The sequence below is a fragment of the Furipterus horrens genome, unplaced genomic scaffold, assembly GCF_987537825.1.
Source record: "Furipterus horrens unplaced genomic scaffold, mFurHor1.1.pri manual_scaffold_13, whole genome shotgun sequence".
Classification (NCBI taxonomy): Eukaryota; Metazoa; Chordata; class Mammalia; order Chiroptera; family Furipteridae; genus Furipterus; species Furipterus horrens.
The window spans coordinates 43,689,201-43,700,763 of record NW_028327183.1 but is presented as its reverse complement, the minus strand read 5'-3'; the positions used below and the strand labels follow the sequence as shown (position 1 = coordinate 43,700,763).

General features: G+C 49.2%; 1 protein-coding gene across 1 annotated transcript; it reads left to right on the top strand.

The window, feature by feature from the left end:
• The first annotated feature begins 1,232 nt into the window (after positions 1 to 1,232).
• Positions 1,233 to 6,882, top strand: DKKL1 (dickkopf like acrosomal protein 1). The gene is made up of 5 exons (XM_090259908.1): positions 1,233 to 1,340; positions 1,604 to 1,778; positions 2,293 to 2,379; positions 2,502 to 2,597; positions 6,474 to 6,882. Exons 2-5 carry the CDS (start codon positions 1,623 to 1,625, stop codon positions 6,801 to 6,803), a joined length of 669 nt encoding a protein of 222 aa, XP_090116034.1. The 5' UTR covers positions 1,233 to 1,340; positions 1,604 to 1,622; the 3' UTR covers positions 6,804 to 6,882.
• Positions 6,883 to 11,563: the final 4,681 nt, after the last annotated feature.

Sequence of the window (11,563 nt, the reverse complement as noted above, 5' to 3'; positions counted from 1 at the left end):
CCCGGGAGCTTTGTTTGGGAAAAGTGGGAGGGACCGGAGGGGGGGCGGGCCCGGACGCCGGACAGCGGGAAGGGGGATCCGATGGTGACAGTTTGAGGGGAGGATTTTTGCTTTGGCAAAGGAAAAGTGAAGTCTGGCTGGGGTCTGGTAGCAACTTCAGAATTCTTATGCTTAGATTCCTGGGAGAGGAACTGTGTCGATGGTCCAGATTTCTGGGTCTGAGCGAGGAGGGGGCTGGGGGCCTGGACTCTGGGCCCTCTGTGTGTCTGTGTATTGAGGATGTGGAAGTGATATGAGCACAAAAGGTTCTTTCCTGTGCAGCCTAGAGTATATTTTTGAGGATTGAAGTATGGGGCTGTGCTCTGATTGATTTTTGTAACAACACGGTTTCCCCTGTGACCTCACCAGAGTTAAGAGTCATGAGCAAGACGACCGGGAGTTTATTGGAAGTGCACGGAGGTGGAGACTCCCACACGCACACCCACTAATGGACTACAGGTGGCGCTGTCCCGGGATAGAGAGAGAGACTCGGTGCCCGAGGGTAGAGGGGCTTAGTCTTCAAACTCATGGGGCTAGAAGAGGCTGGGGTCCGGACTCTGGGGACCTCAGGGAGGAGGGAGCCCGGATTCCGAGCTTCTTGGAAACTGGAACATAAGACTGGATTTTGGGTTTCTGGGGAAGGCGGAGCTGTTCAGTGAAACCGAAGAGGGCTTCAAGTTCAGCGTTCCTACATTGCCCTCCGTGGAGTGCATTAATCGTTTCAAATCCTGGAGAAGACGAGAAGCGACACGGAGAAACTCTCAGAAATAGATGCAAAACTAAGGAGCGGACAAACCAAAAGGACATATGGAGCTTAAGAATGGAACCGAGGGCCCTGGGGGCAAGATCTGGAGCGCAGAGGCGTGGCCCAGGTACGGGGGCGTGGCTCTATGACAAGGGGCGTGGTCATCTACGGTAGGAGCCGGACTGACAAGACTCAACACCCTCAAGACTTGGGTCTTCAACGCTGAAGTCAACCGACGGGGGCGTGGTCTGAAGGAGTGTGACCAGGGATGCACGTGAGGCTGGTTCAAGGGGCGTGGTTAACGAATAATAGAGGCGTGACTACCCAATAGGGAGCCCCGCTAGTGAGTGAGGTCATATATGGGGGCGTCATCAGACTTTCGAGGAGCCGCAAGGGCTCGGGAGCTCATTCAACGTTCCAGGTATCCCGGTTGGGCTCGAGGCCAGAACTGTTTGGATTTAACAGTCCGTAGACAGCCCAAGTCTGAGAGTCCGGTGACTGGACTGTGGTCTAGCATAAAGGCGGGGTCCAGAAGACGGGGCGGGGCGTAGAGAAGGTGAGAAATTAGATCTGGGTATGAATGTGGGGGAAGGAGGGGAATGAAATCCGCGAATGAGGCAAAGCCCAAAAGAGCCGGGGCCTGGGAGGACGCGCGGGCCGTGACATAATGGGGAGGTTGGGAGTAGAAGGAAAGGAGAGGGGGAAATGGATTTGGTGGGGGGGGGGGGCGGAATTGCTAGGACAAGGGCTAAAACCTGGGCAAGGGATGAAAGGCATGGTTGTCTTGCGAGGGGGCTCTAACCCCTACTGGTGCCACAGCCTTCCGGCCCGCCCTGCAATGTGGTACTCGCTGATCCTGCTGGTGTTGCTCTCCTCTGCTTCGGTGCCCTCCTCCACTGCAGCCCCGGTCCGCGATGCTGACACCCAGGAGAGTTCTTGGGGTTTTCTAGGCCTCCAGAGACTACTCCAAAACTTCGTCCGGCTTTTCCTGAAAGTGAGCGATAGCAGGAATTGGGGAGAAGGAGTCCCAGAGAAGAGGGACGGGGGCAGATGGAGAATGAGGGAGAGAAGGGGTTCAGGGAGACCGGTCGCAGCCAGGCAGAAGGACAGACAGGAAGAGAGGGAGTCAAAGGGACAGAGAGTGACAGAGAGATGACCTAGATGTAGGAAGAGGGAGGGGGACAGGCAGAGAGGGAGATGGTACAGAGGCAAGAGACTGAAAGGGGATAGGAACAGAGAGACAGTAGGACGTGAGGAAGGTAATGGGGCAGAGAATATAGACAGAACGGGTAGGGGATGAGGGCAGGAGATGACTTAAGCCCTAAGAGTCAGAAGGCAGAGAGGGAAGGGGGTGGATGGGATATGACAAGGCCTGGAGGGCATGCTGGCAGGGCTGCAGATATACTGGAGAGTTCTGAGGTCCAGCAACTCACCTGTCACTCCTCTAGCCCCAGGATGACCTGCTACAAGACATGGACAGCTTCTTCTCTGCCCCCGTGGACTTTCAGGGTCTCTCTGAGAACTACCATCAAGAAAAGAACCAGGAACGCCAGCTGGGGAAGAACACTCTCTCCAGCCACCTCCAGGTCGACAAGGTGCTTAGGCTGGGAAGTACCTCCTGGAGTCCCCCTGGGAACCCTCATGCTGCAGTATCTGCCTGGAGGAGGGCAGAGGAGGAAAACAGTTTTGCTCTCACTCTCTCCTCCCATCTTCACAGGTGACCGACAACAAAACAGGAGCAGTGTTAATCTCCGAGAAATTGGTGGCATCCATTGAGCGAGGAGGAAAGGAGAAGTTGGAGGATGACTCAAAGGTTAGGACATGCCCCCACCCCCACCCCACTTTTAATTCCAAAGTGCTTTATGAACCTAAATGCGTATCTCATCTTTGTAAACCTTTGAGTGATTCTAACATCAAAGGACTTTTTTTTTATCCTAAAATATTTTAAGAACCTCCAAGTGCTTGGCAAACCCCTATTGTTCTCTCTCTCACACACAGAGATTTTTATTTCAAAAATTTCAAAGCTACAGAAAAGTTGGGGAAAATAGTACAGTGAATATATCTGTATTCCTTTTACCATAGAGCAGGGTTTCTCAACCTTGGCACCAGTGTCATTTGGGGGCGGGATAATCTTTGTGATTTCTTTTTCTTTTTGTTTTTAAGATTTCATTTATTTATTTAGAGAGGGGAAGGGAGGGAGAAGGAGAGGGATCTCTCCTCCCATCTTCACAGGTGACCGACAACAAAACAGGAGCAGTATTGACCTCCAAGAAAGTGGTGGCATCCGTTAAACAAGGAGAGGAGAAGTGGGAGGATGACTCAAAGGTTAGGACATGCCCCCACCCCCCCATCCCACTTTTAATTCCACAGTGCTTTATGAACCTAAATGCGTATCTCATCTTTGTAAACCTTTGAGTGATTCTAACCCCAAAGGACTTTTTTTTTCTTTTATCCTAAAATGTTTTAAGAACCTCCCAAGTGCTTGCAAACCCCTATTGTTCTCTCTCTCACACACAGAGATTTTTATTTCAAAAATTTCAAAGCTATGGAAAAGTTGGGGAAAATAGTACAGTGAATATATTTGTATTCCTTTTACCATAGAGCAGGGTTTCTCAACCTTGGCACCAGTGTCATTTGGGGGCGGGATAATCTTTGTGATTTTTTTTCTTTTTTTTTAAGATTTCATTTATGTATTTAGAGAGGGGAAGGGAGGGAGAAAAACATCAATGTGTGGTTGCCTTTCTCATGCCCCCCCAACCAAGGACCTGGCCTGCAACCCAGGCATGTGCCCTGATTGGGAATCGAACCGGTGACTCCTTGGTTCACAGGCCAACACTCAATCCACTAAGCCATACCAGCCAGGGCTCTGTATTCATTTTTGAGGGTTGCTCTTCCAAAGTACCACAGATTGGGTGGCTTAAGTAACAGAAATTTATTGTCTCACAGTTCTGGAGGTTAGGTGTCCAAGATCAAGGTTGATTCCTTCTGAGAGCTGGGAGGAAGGGAGAGTCTCTTCCATGCCCCTCTCCTACCTCTTGATGGTCTGATGACAGCCTTTGGCAACCGTTGGCCTGTAGATGCATCACCCCCATCTCTGCCTCATGTTCATATGTTGTCCTCCCTGTCTGCATTTCTATGTCTAAATTTTCCCTTCGCATAAGGACACCAGCTATATTGGACTAGGGCCCAATAAGATCACATTCTGAGGTCCCTGGGGGTATGGATATCAACATATAAATTGGGAGGGGGCACAATTCAACCATAACGGTCTCCTACAGGACTTCTCAGGCCTCAGCTTGTTAAAATGCAGACTGATTCAGTAGGTCTGGGTGGGTGGGGTGCCCACTAATTTGCGTGTGTAACAAGCTCCCTCCCAGAGGATGCATAGTGCTGGTCCACAGCTTACACTGTAAGTAGCAGGAACCAAACAGAAATCTAGTCCATATTCAAATGTCCCCACTGGACCCAAAGCTATCTGTGAGAGCTAATTTGATTTTGGACCAGGATTCAATCAAGGACCACAGGTTGCAGTTGCTTTTCTGGGTTGGGCGCTGAAATACAACTGAGGCCTAGACATAATCTTTAGTTTGACCAGAATTCTGTCTCTGTGGTCAAGAGACCTGAGGCTTTGTTCTTAAGATTACTTGATGTGGGTCAGAACCTCATTGTCCTGAGGGATTTATGTTTAAGGGAGTGGTGCAAGGGCTTGTATGGGAGGCATATGAGGTCATTCTCCACCCCCCTTGTTTCTCCTCTACGGGGGTCTACCATAGGACTAGCAACATGCCAGAGAAGGAGAGGTCGGGGCATCTGAACTGATAACCAGTGGTATGAAAGGTCAGGGACTCTAAACCGAATGACCAACAATATGCTAGGGGAGGAAAGGTCACCCAAGGGTCACAATCCCACCTTACAATACTGGTTCTTCCCAGTTTTTCCCATTGCTAGGCACCCAAGGGTTTCTGCTCCTGTAACCTTCTGTACCTGACCTGTCGTTTCTACTTTGCCCACGCCTGTCTAACTGCATACTACATTCCCCCCTCAAGGATTCTTGGCTCTGAATTCTTTAAGGGAAAGAGGCATAGGGTCTCTTCTGTACCTGCTTCCCGCTGAAGAGGGGCGGAGTTTTCCTTCAGAGTCAAGTGATCCTTGCTTTCTGTCAGAGGGATGAGGAAGAGGTTGTGATGGTATCTAGGGTCAGCAAGGGGCAGTATTCCCAGGGTACAAGTAGGGCTTGTAACCTGGTGGAAACAAATTGTGTTATAAGTTTTGATATTATTGGGGCAGAAGCTAGAATGACTAAAACCATGATGAATGGTCTGATGAAAAGGAGCACCCAGGCAAGAACACTGAGGGACCAGCCTCCCCCACCCCCTCAGACTGGTTGGCCTAGATTTTGGATGTTGTTTGCCTTGTCAAAGGATGGGAGAAACATTAGTTTGGAGGATTGTAGACCAATATTTTAAAAAATAAGAAAAATTTGGGTATACTTGAGTTTATAGCTGAAAAAATAAAACTGAAGAAAATTAACTGAACCAGTCTTATATCTACAACAGTGTATTATAAATTTTACTGAAACACAATTTCTGTCCCTAAAATCACCCTCATTTTTATAAAAGAGGCAAATTAAGACCAATTTATTTAGTACATTAAGTCATTTCAGTTTGGCCTGATTATTTGCATAAATATAATAAAAATAGTAATTAATCATATAGGCTCTTTTAAATCTGCTTTGCTGGAATGTCATAAGGAATCTCCAGACTGAACTTTATTTAGCCTCTCAAAGAAGCCAAGCCATACGGTTGTCACCAGGCTTTGCCTGCAATACCTACAGGTTGAGATGAATTCCTCAAGTTCTTGAGGTCCCAAAAATGTCTTGAGGTTCTTTATTTGCCATCTCCTAGGAAAGCAACTTTCATTCTTTACCTGGAAGACTGCCATGAACCATGTAAATAAGCAAGGTACCGTGCTATTTTTCTAAGGGGTTCTTATCAGCTTCTAAAGTCAATGTTAATTCCTTAAAGCTTTTCTGATAACATCCAGAGACTAGGTATTTCCCTCTCAGTCATGACAGTCCAGTCAAAGTCTTGATTAATAAAATTAAAAAATTTTTTTAAAGATCACACGTTGCAATTATGATCATGATTCTTTAGTAGTGCCAAGAGCTTTTAATTCCAAAGTGCTTTGTGCATTTCAAACTGCTTTCCAAACCTCATGATATATTTAATCCTAAAGTGTTCTGTAATCCCTACAGGCATTTTAAACCCCATAGTGCTTTTAAACCTCCAAAGTGTGTTTTCAATCCCAAAGTAGTCTATAATCCTCTGAGCATTTTTTTAAATTTTTACTTACTGATTTTAGAGAGAGAGGGGAAAGAAGAGGCGGGGAGAGAGAAACATTGATTTGTTGTTCCACTTACTTATGTATTCACTGATTGCTTCTTGTATTTGCCCTGACTGGTGGATCAAACCCACAACTTTGGTGTATTAGAGCCATGCTCTAACCAACTAAGCTACCCAGCTAGGGCCCTCCAAATATTTTGAATTCAAAAGCGCTTGTAAACCCAAATGCTTTGTAAACTGTAAAGTGAGTTTTTTAATTCCCAAAGCGCCCTGTAGGTGGCAGACTGAGTTAAATATGCCAGCAGGTTGTCAATTGAGTTTTAAAGGGTCTCCTCCATCCTCCCCAGGTACCCAAGATAGAGAAGGAGGCCTTGGTGCCCATACCAAAGACCATGAAGAGCTCCCACCCGGAACTTCATCCCCGAGTAGCCTTCTGGATTATTAAGCTGCCACAGCGAAGGTCCCACCAGAATGCCCAGGAGGGCGACCGCTGGCTCAGCGAGAAGAAACACCGCCTGCAGGCCATCCGGGACCGTCTGCAGGCCATCCAGGAAGGGTTCCGTGAGGGGACCCAAGAGAAGGTCCTCCAAGAAGGGACCCAGGGCTCCTCCTACTTCAAGCTGCCTGCCCGCAAGACACACTTCCTGTACATTCTCAAGCCCTCCAAGCAGCTATAGGGGTGGGGACAGGGGAATGCTAGCTTGTACCCCCAACCAATCCTCACCCCAAGCTCCATATGGAAATAAAGTTCTTATGTCTAACAGCACTATCTCCTTTCAGGATGTGTCCCCAAGCCTCAGCCAATCAGGCAATGGCAAGTTGGGAAAATAAAAAGATAATTAGGCAGTCATAAAATATTTGGAAATGAAGCTATACACCGCTAAAATAATGCTTAGGTCAAATTATACTTTTAAAGATTTTATTTTTGTTTTTTAATTTTTTAAAGATTTTATTTATTTTTATAGAGAAGGGTAGGTAGGGAGAGAGAGAGAGAGAAACGTCAGTGTGTGGTTGCCTCTCATGCTCCCTCAACTGTGGACCTGGCCTGCAACCCAGGCATGTGCCCTGATCAGGAACCGAACTGGCAACCTTTCATTCCACAGGCTGGCACTCAATCCACTGAGCCATATCAGCCAGGGCCAAATTAGTAAATATTTTTTAAAAGATTTTATTTTATTTTTATAGAGAGGGGAAGGGAGGGAGTACGAAAAGGAGAGAAACATCAATGTGTGGTTGCTTCTCATGCGGCCCCAATGGGGACCCAGCCCTCAACCCAGGCACGTGCCCTGACTGGGAATCAAACCAGTGACCCTCTGGTTTGCAGGCTGGTGCTCAATCCACTGAGCCACACCAGCCAGGGCTAAATATTTTTAAACTGTATAATAATGGAAAAGTGACACAAATTTATGGAGCGTAGCTCAAGAAGTTCTCAAATTATGGCCTTACATGCATATATTAGAGAAGAGGCTAAATGTTTTAAAATATCACTGATAGAAGCACTCATATCAGAAACTTAATTGATCTATAACTTAAAATTTAGCATTCTGGCTCTGGCTGGTGTGGCTCAGTGGATTGAGCGTCCGCCTGAGAACCAAAGGGTCGATGGTTTGATTCCCAGTCAGGGCACACGCCTGGGTTGCGGGCCAGGTCCCCAGTTGGGGGCGTGAGAGAGGCAGCCACACATCGATGTTTCTCTTCCTCTCTTCCTCCCTTCCCCTCTAAAAATAAATAAAATAAAATAAAATAATTTAGCACTCTGTGTATGTTACCACTATACTATACTATGCTATATTATTTAAAAATTTAGGTGTTACAGAATTAACCAGACCTCAGAAAAGGAAGGAACAAGAAATTCTGAAAGAATATAAACTGAAAGAATGAAATCATACTAATAAAGTTAACAAGGTCTACCACTTGCTAACCTGTACTAAGAAAACAGGCTAATAAAACACCTGGCAGATATTCTTACTGAACTCTCAGAAGACCCCATGAGGTGGATATTATTTGTCTCCATTTTAGAGAAAAGGCTGAATTTCAGAGATGTGAAGTTGCCAGAGTCACACAGCAGTGGCACCAGGTTTGCCTGATTCCATATCTCAACCACTCATCGCATCCCCTGCCAAACAGGCTCTTTCCCGGGCCTTACAACAAGCCACCATCTAACAGCCAAAGTAATAACTATTAACAAGGATTACCACCTAAAGTCCTCAAGGTAACCTAAGAAACAATTATCTCCATTTCTGGGAGGAAAACTGAGGCTCAGAGAGGGTAGCCACTGTGCCAAGGTCACAGCTAGGAAGCGATGGAGCCAAAATTCAAACCTAAGAATGTCTGACGGCTCCAGGTCCACAACCTTATCATCACTCTACACTGCCCAGCACTTAAGAGGCATGGATTCCATCCATTCACTCATTCAACTTTTTTTTTTCAGTTCCCACACGAGGCCAGGCATGTGCTAGCCTCCAGTCTGCTACTGCATATAGCCCACATTCCAGTGAGGGGGACAGAATACAAATATAAAACGTGTCACGTTTTAAGACATGCTGTGAGGACCACTAAACAGTGGATAGGATGAGTTAGCAGAGGTTGAGCGCTTGGGACACCTTTTGTCCCAAATCTCCCTTCTTGGGAGTCAATTTTGGGTATAATTCTCTTCCTCTGTCTAGCCTGGAAAGTTGAGAAAATTTTGTCCGTTATTCTTACCTAAAGGGAGTGAACAGAGTAGGGCAGTATTGTCACTGTGTTGGGCAGCCTGTCACGGGGAAAAAAGGGCAGGAAGGCCACGGCTTGGTAACTGATAAGTGGAGGTGAACAAGGAGAGCCTCAGTTCACCTCTTCCTTGCTTGGGCTTATGTCCCCGAAGCTTGGGGCCCCACAGAAGACGACAACAGGGGACAGAACCTCCCGACCTTCCCTCACCAGCGCTAACGACGCCAACCTTCCCCCATTCTGCCAATGCGCATGCGCCCGCTAAACGAGGCTGAGCGCGCGCTCAGGCAGCCCTACGCATGCGCAGCCTTGCTGGTGCGGGTAACCTGCGAATCAGCGTGCGCCTTCTTCCAAAGTGCGCCTGCGTCGTGGGCGGAGCCCAGGAGGAGCGGAGTTTAAGCGCTGCACGCGCACGCTGCCGCGCCTCAGGTGCCTTTCCCGCCGGAATAGCGTTCGCTGACTTCCACTCCGGACAACTGCCGTTCGTCCTTCGTGGCCCTAGCCTGTGTCCCGAGACTGGGACGAGGCCCCAGGTGCGTCCTGGCTGTGGCAGTGTTCCCCAGAGCAGCCCCGTCAAAGCCCCTCCCGAAATCCTGACAGAGCGCCCAAATCGTAGGGGAGAGTCCTCAATATCAGGGCCTTCCGTATCTTGTTAAAAGCCTTGATCAAATCCGCTGAGAAATACAGGTAGGAAGCCACTCAGGGAATTTTATAGATGACCCCGGAAATCTTGTCAGAATCTAATAGAAATTGTCAGACTTCCTTAGAGCCTGTCAGAGACTCCCCTGGAATCCCCGTCCTCTCCCTCCCCAAATCCTATCGGAGACTCCCCAGATCCTGTCAGATCCCCTGAAATCTTGTCAAACCCACCAAAAGTCTTGTCAGATTCCCCTCCCAAATATCAGAGAGCTCTGAAATTCAGTCAGAGACCCCTCAGAAATCCAGAGATACCCCAGAAATCCAGAGACTCCCCAGAGTTCAGTCAGAGGCCCCCTAAAATCCAGACCCCCTTGAAATTCTCAGAATTCCTGCCTGAGTCCTCCCGCTAGACTCTCCCTACTTAACCCCCAAGGTTGACCAGAGCTTCCCTCAGTTTCTTTTCTGTTGTTTTGTTTTTTAAGACTTTATTTATTTTCAGAGAGATGGGAAGAGAGGGAGAGGAACATCAATGTGTGAGAGAAACACCAATGTGTGGTTGCCTCTCACCCGCCCCCAACTGGGGACCTGGCCCGCAACCCAGGCGTGTGCCCTGACTGGGAATCGAACCAGTGACCTCTCCTGGCGCTCAAACCACTGAGCCACACCAGCCAGGGCTCCCTCTGTCACCAAGAGTTTGTCCCCTGAGCTCTGTCAGAAGCTCCAGTGCCTGTCAGCACCCTTGAAGGAACCCTCACTCAGGATCCAGGGCTGTTGTCCCCTTCCGACAGCATTATTCTCAAAGATTGTATTTTCTAGGACATTCTAAAAGCCACCAAGAAGTGTGCATGCCTCAGCTGTGGCCAGGGAAACAGTGCGGGGAGTAGTAGTTGGTGAGGAAAGGGGAGCTCAGCAGGTGGGATGAGGACAGACGGGCCGCGGGGACCCTGTATTGACCGTTTGCCCCAGGGTGCCAGTTCAGCGTGATGGGCACCGTTGTCCAGTGTAATTATTAATAGCAGCCCTTTCAGTCTGGAAAGTGTACTGGACTTGGGACAAGAAGTAATATGGCCAACCTCGTTGTAATGGAGGCAGGACAGGGCATTTTGGGGGCACAAAAGAGGGAGTCCCTAACTTCTCCAGAGACTTGGAAAGGCTCCCCAGGCGGCTGTGGGGCCCGGGCTGCAGTGTGGCCTAGGCCTGGGAGGGACATGGGAGGACGCTAAGCTCCCATGGTTGTGATGAGGGTGCGGGGCCTGGAGGTGGGCCAGTGCAGAGGAAAGTAACAGAAAAAGAAGCAAGGAGTTGTGGGGGCCACTCTGCCACACCAGCCAGAAGGGTTAGGGCTTAGTCCTGAGGGCACTAGGGAGCCACGGGAGGGCTGGGAGCAGGGGAGAGATGGTGTCAAACTTCAGTGGGGCACCCACAGTTCCAAATACAGGCTGATAGGGCAAGGGTGTCTAGCCACGGTGGTTGGGAACCCAGAGACAGCACCTCCTTTAGAAATGTTTCCTGGAGTAGAGGACATATGGGCCAAGACATGAGGGGTTGGCAAGGAGGATGCCCCAGGCAGAGACCCAGAGGTGGGAACAGCAAGCCCCACTAGGGGAACAGCACTCAGTTCAGAATAGCCGGAGCAGCAAGTTGATTTGGGGTCCGGGGACGGGAGGGACCAGGCCATGCTGAGCCTTCAATGCCAAGTCCAGAGTCTAGGCTGGGTCCATGGGGTGCTGGAGAGCCATGGAAGAATGTTGAGCACGGGAGGGACCGGTCAGCTCTGGGGCTGGCCCTGTGAGGACGGACTGGAGGGGGAGGCTGGGAGGCTGCAAAGAGGGCCCATGGGGAGAGGACGAGGTCAGAGCCAGCACCACAAGAAGGAGAGAAGGGGCCAGGGTAGTCAGTCCGTCACTGGGCAGGACGGACAAGGATGGGGACTTGACCAGCTGTGGGGAGGCGGTCATGCTGAAGAGGCAGTGACCCCACCCAGTGGCCCCCACTTTGATCTCTGCCACCCATTCCTCAGGTCCCCCTTTTCCCAACCCACACCTCCAATCCATAAAACAGGTCTGAGCGGTAGCTGCTGTGATGGAGG

What these genes read in the sequence shown, in the direction of transcription:
- DKKL1 (XM_090259908.1), top strand. Translation starts at nt 1,623, where the DNA reads ATGTGGTACTCGCTGATCCTGCTGGTGTTGCTCTCCTCTGCTTCGGTG. An exon ending in TCGTCCGGCTTTTCCTGAAA is followed by an intron (nt 1,779 to 2,292) that starts GTGAGCGATAGC and finishes GTGGACTTTCAG; the next exon opens with GGTCTCTCTGAGAACTACCA. An exon ending in GCCACCTCCAGGTCGACAAG is followed by an intron (nt 2,380 to 2,501) that starts GTGCTTAGGCTG and finishes CCATCTTCACAG; the next exon opens with GTGACCGACAACAAAACAGG.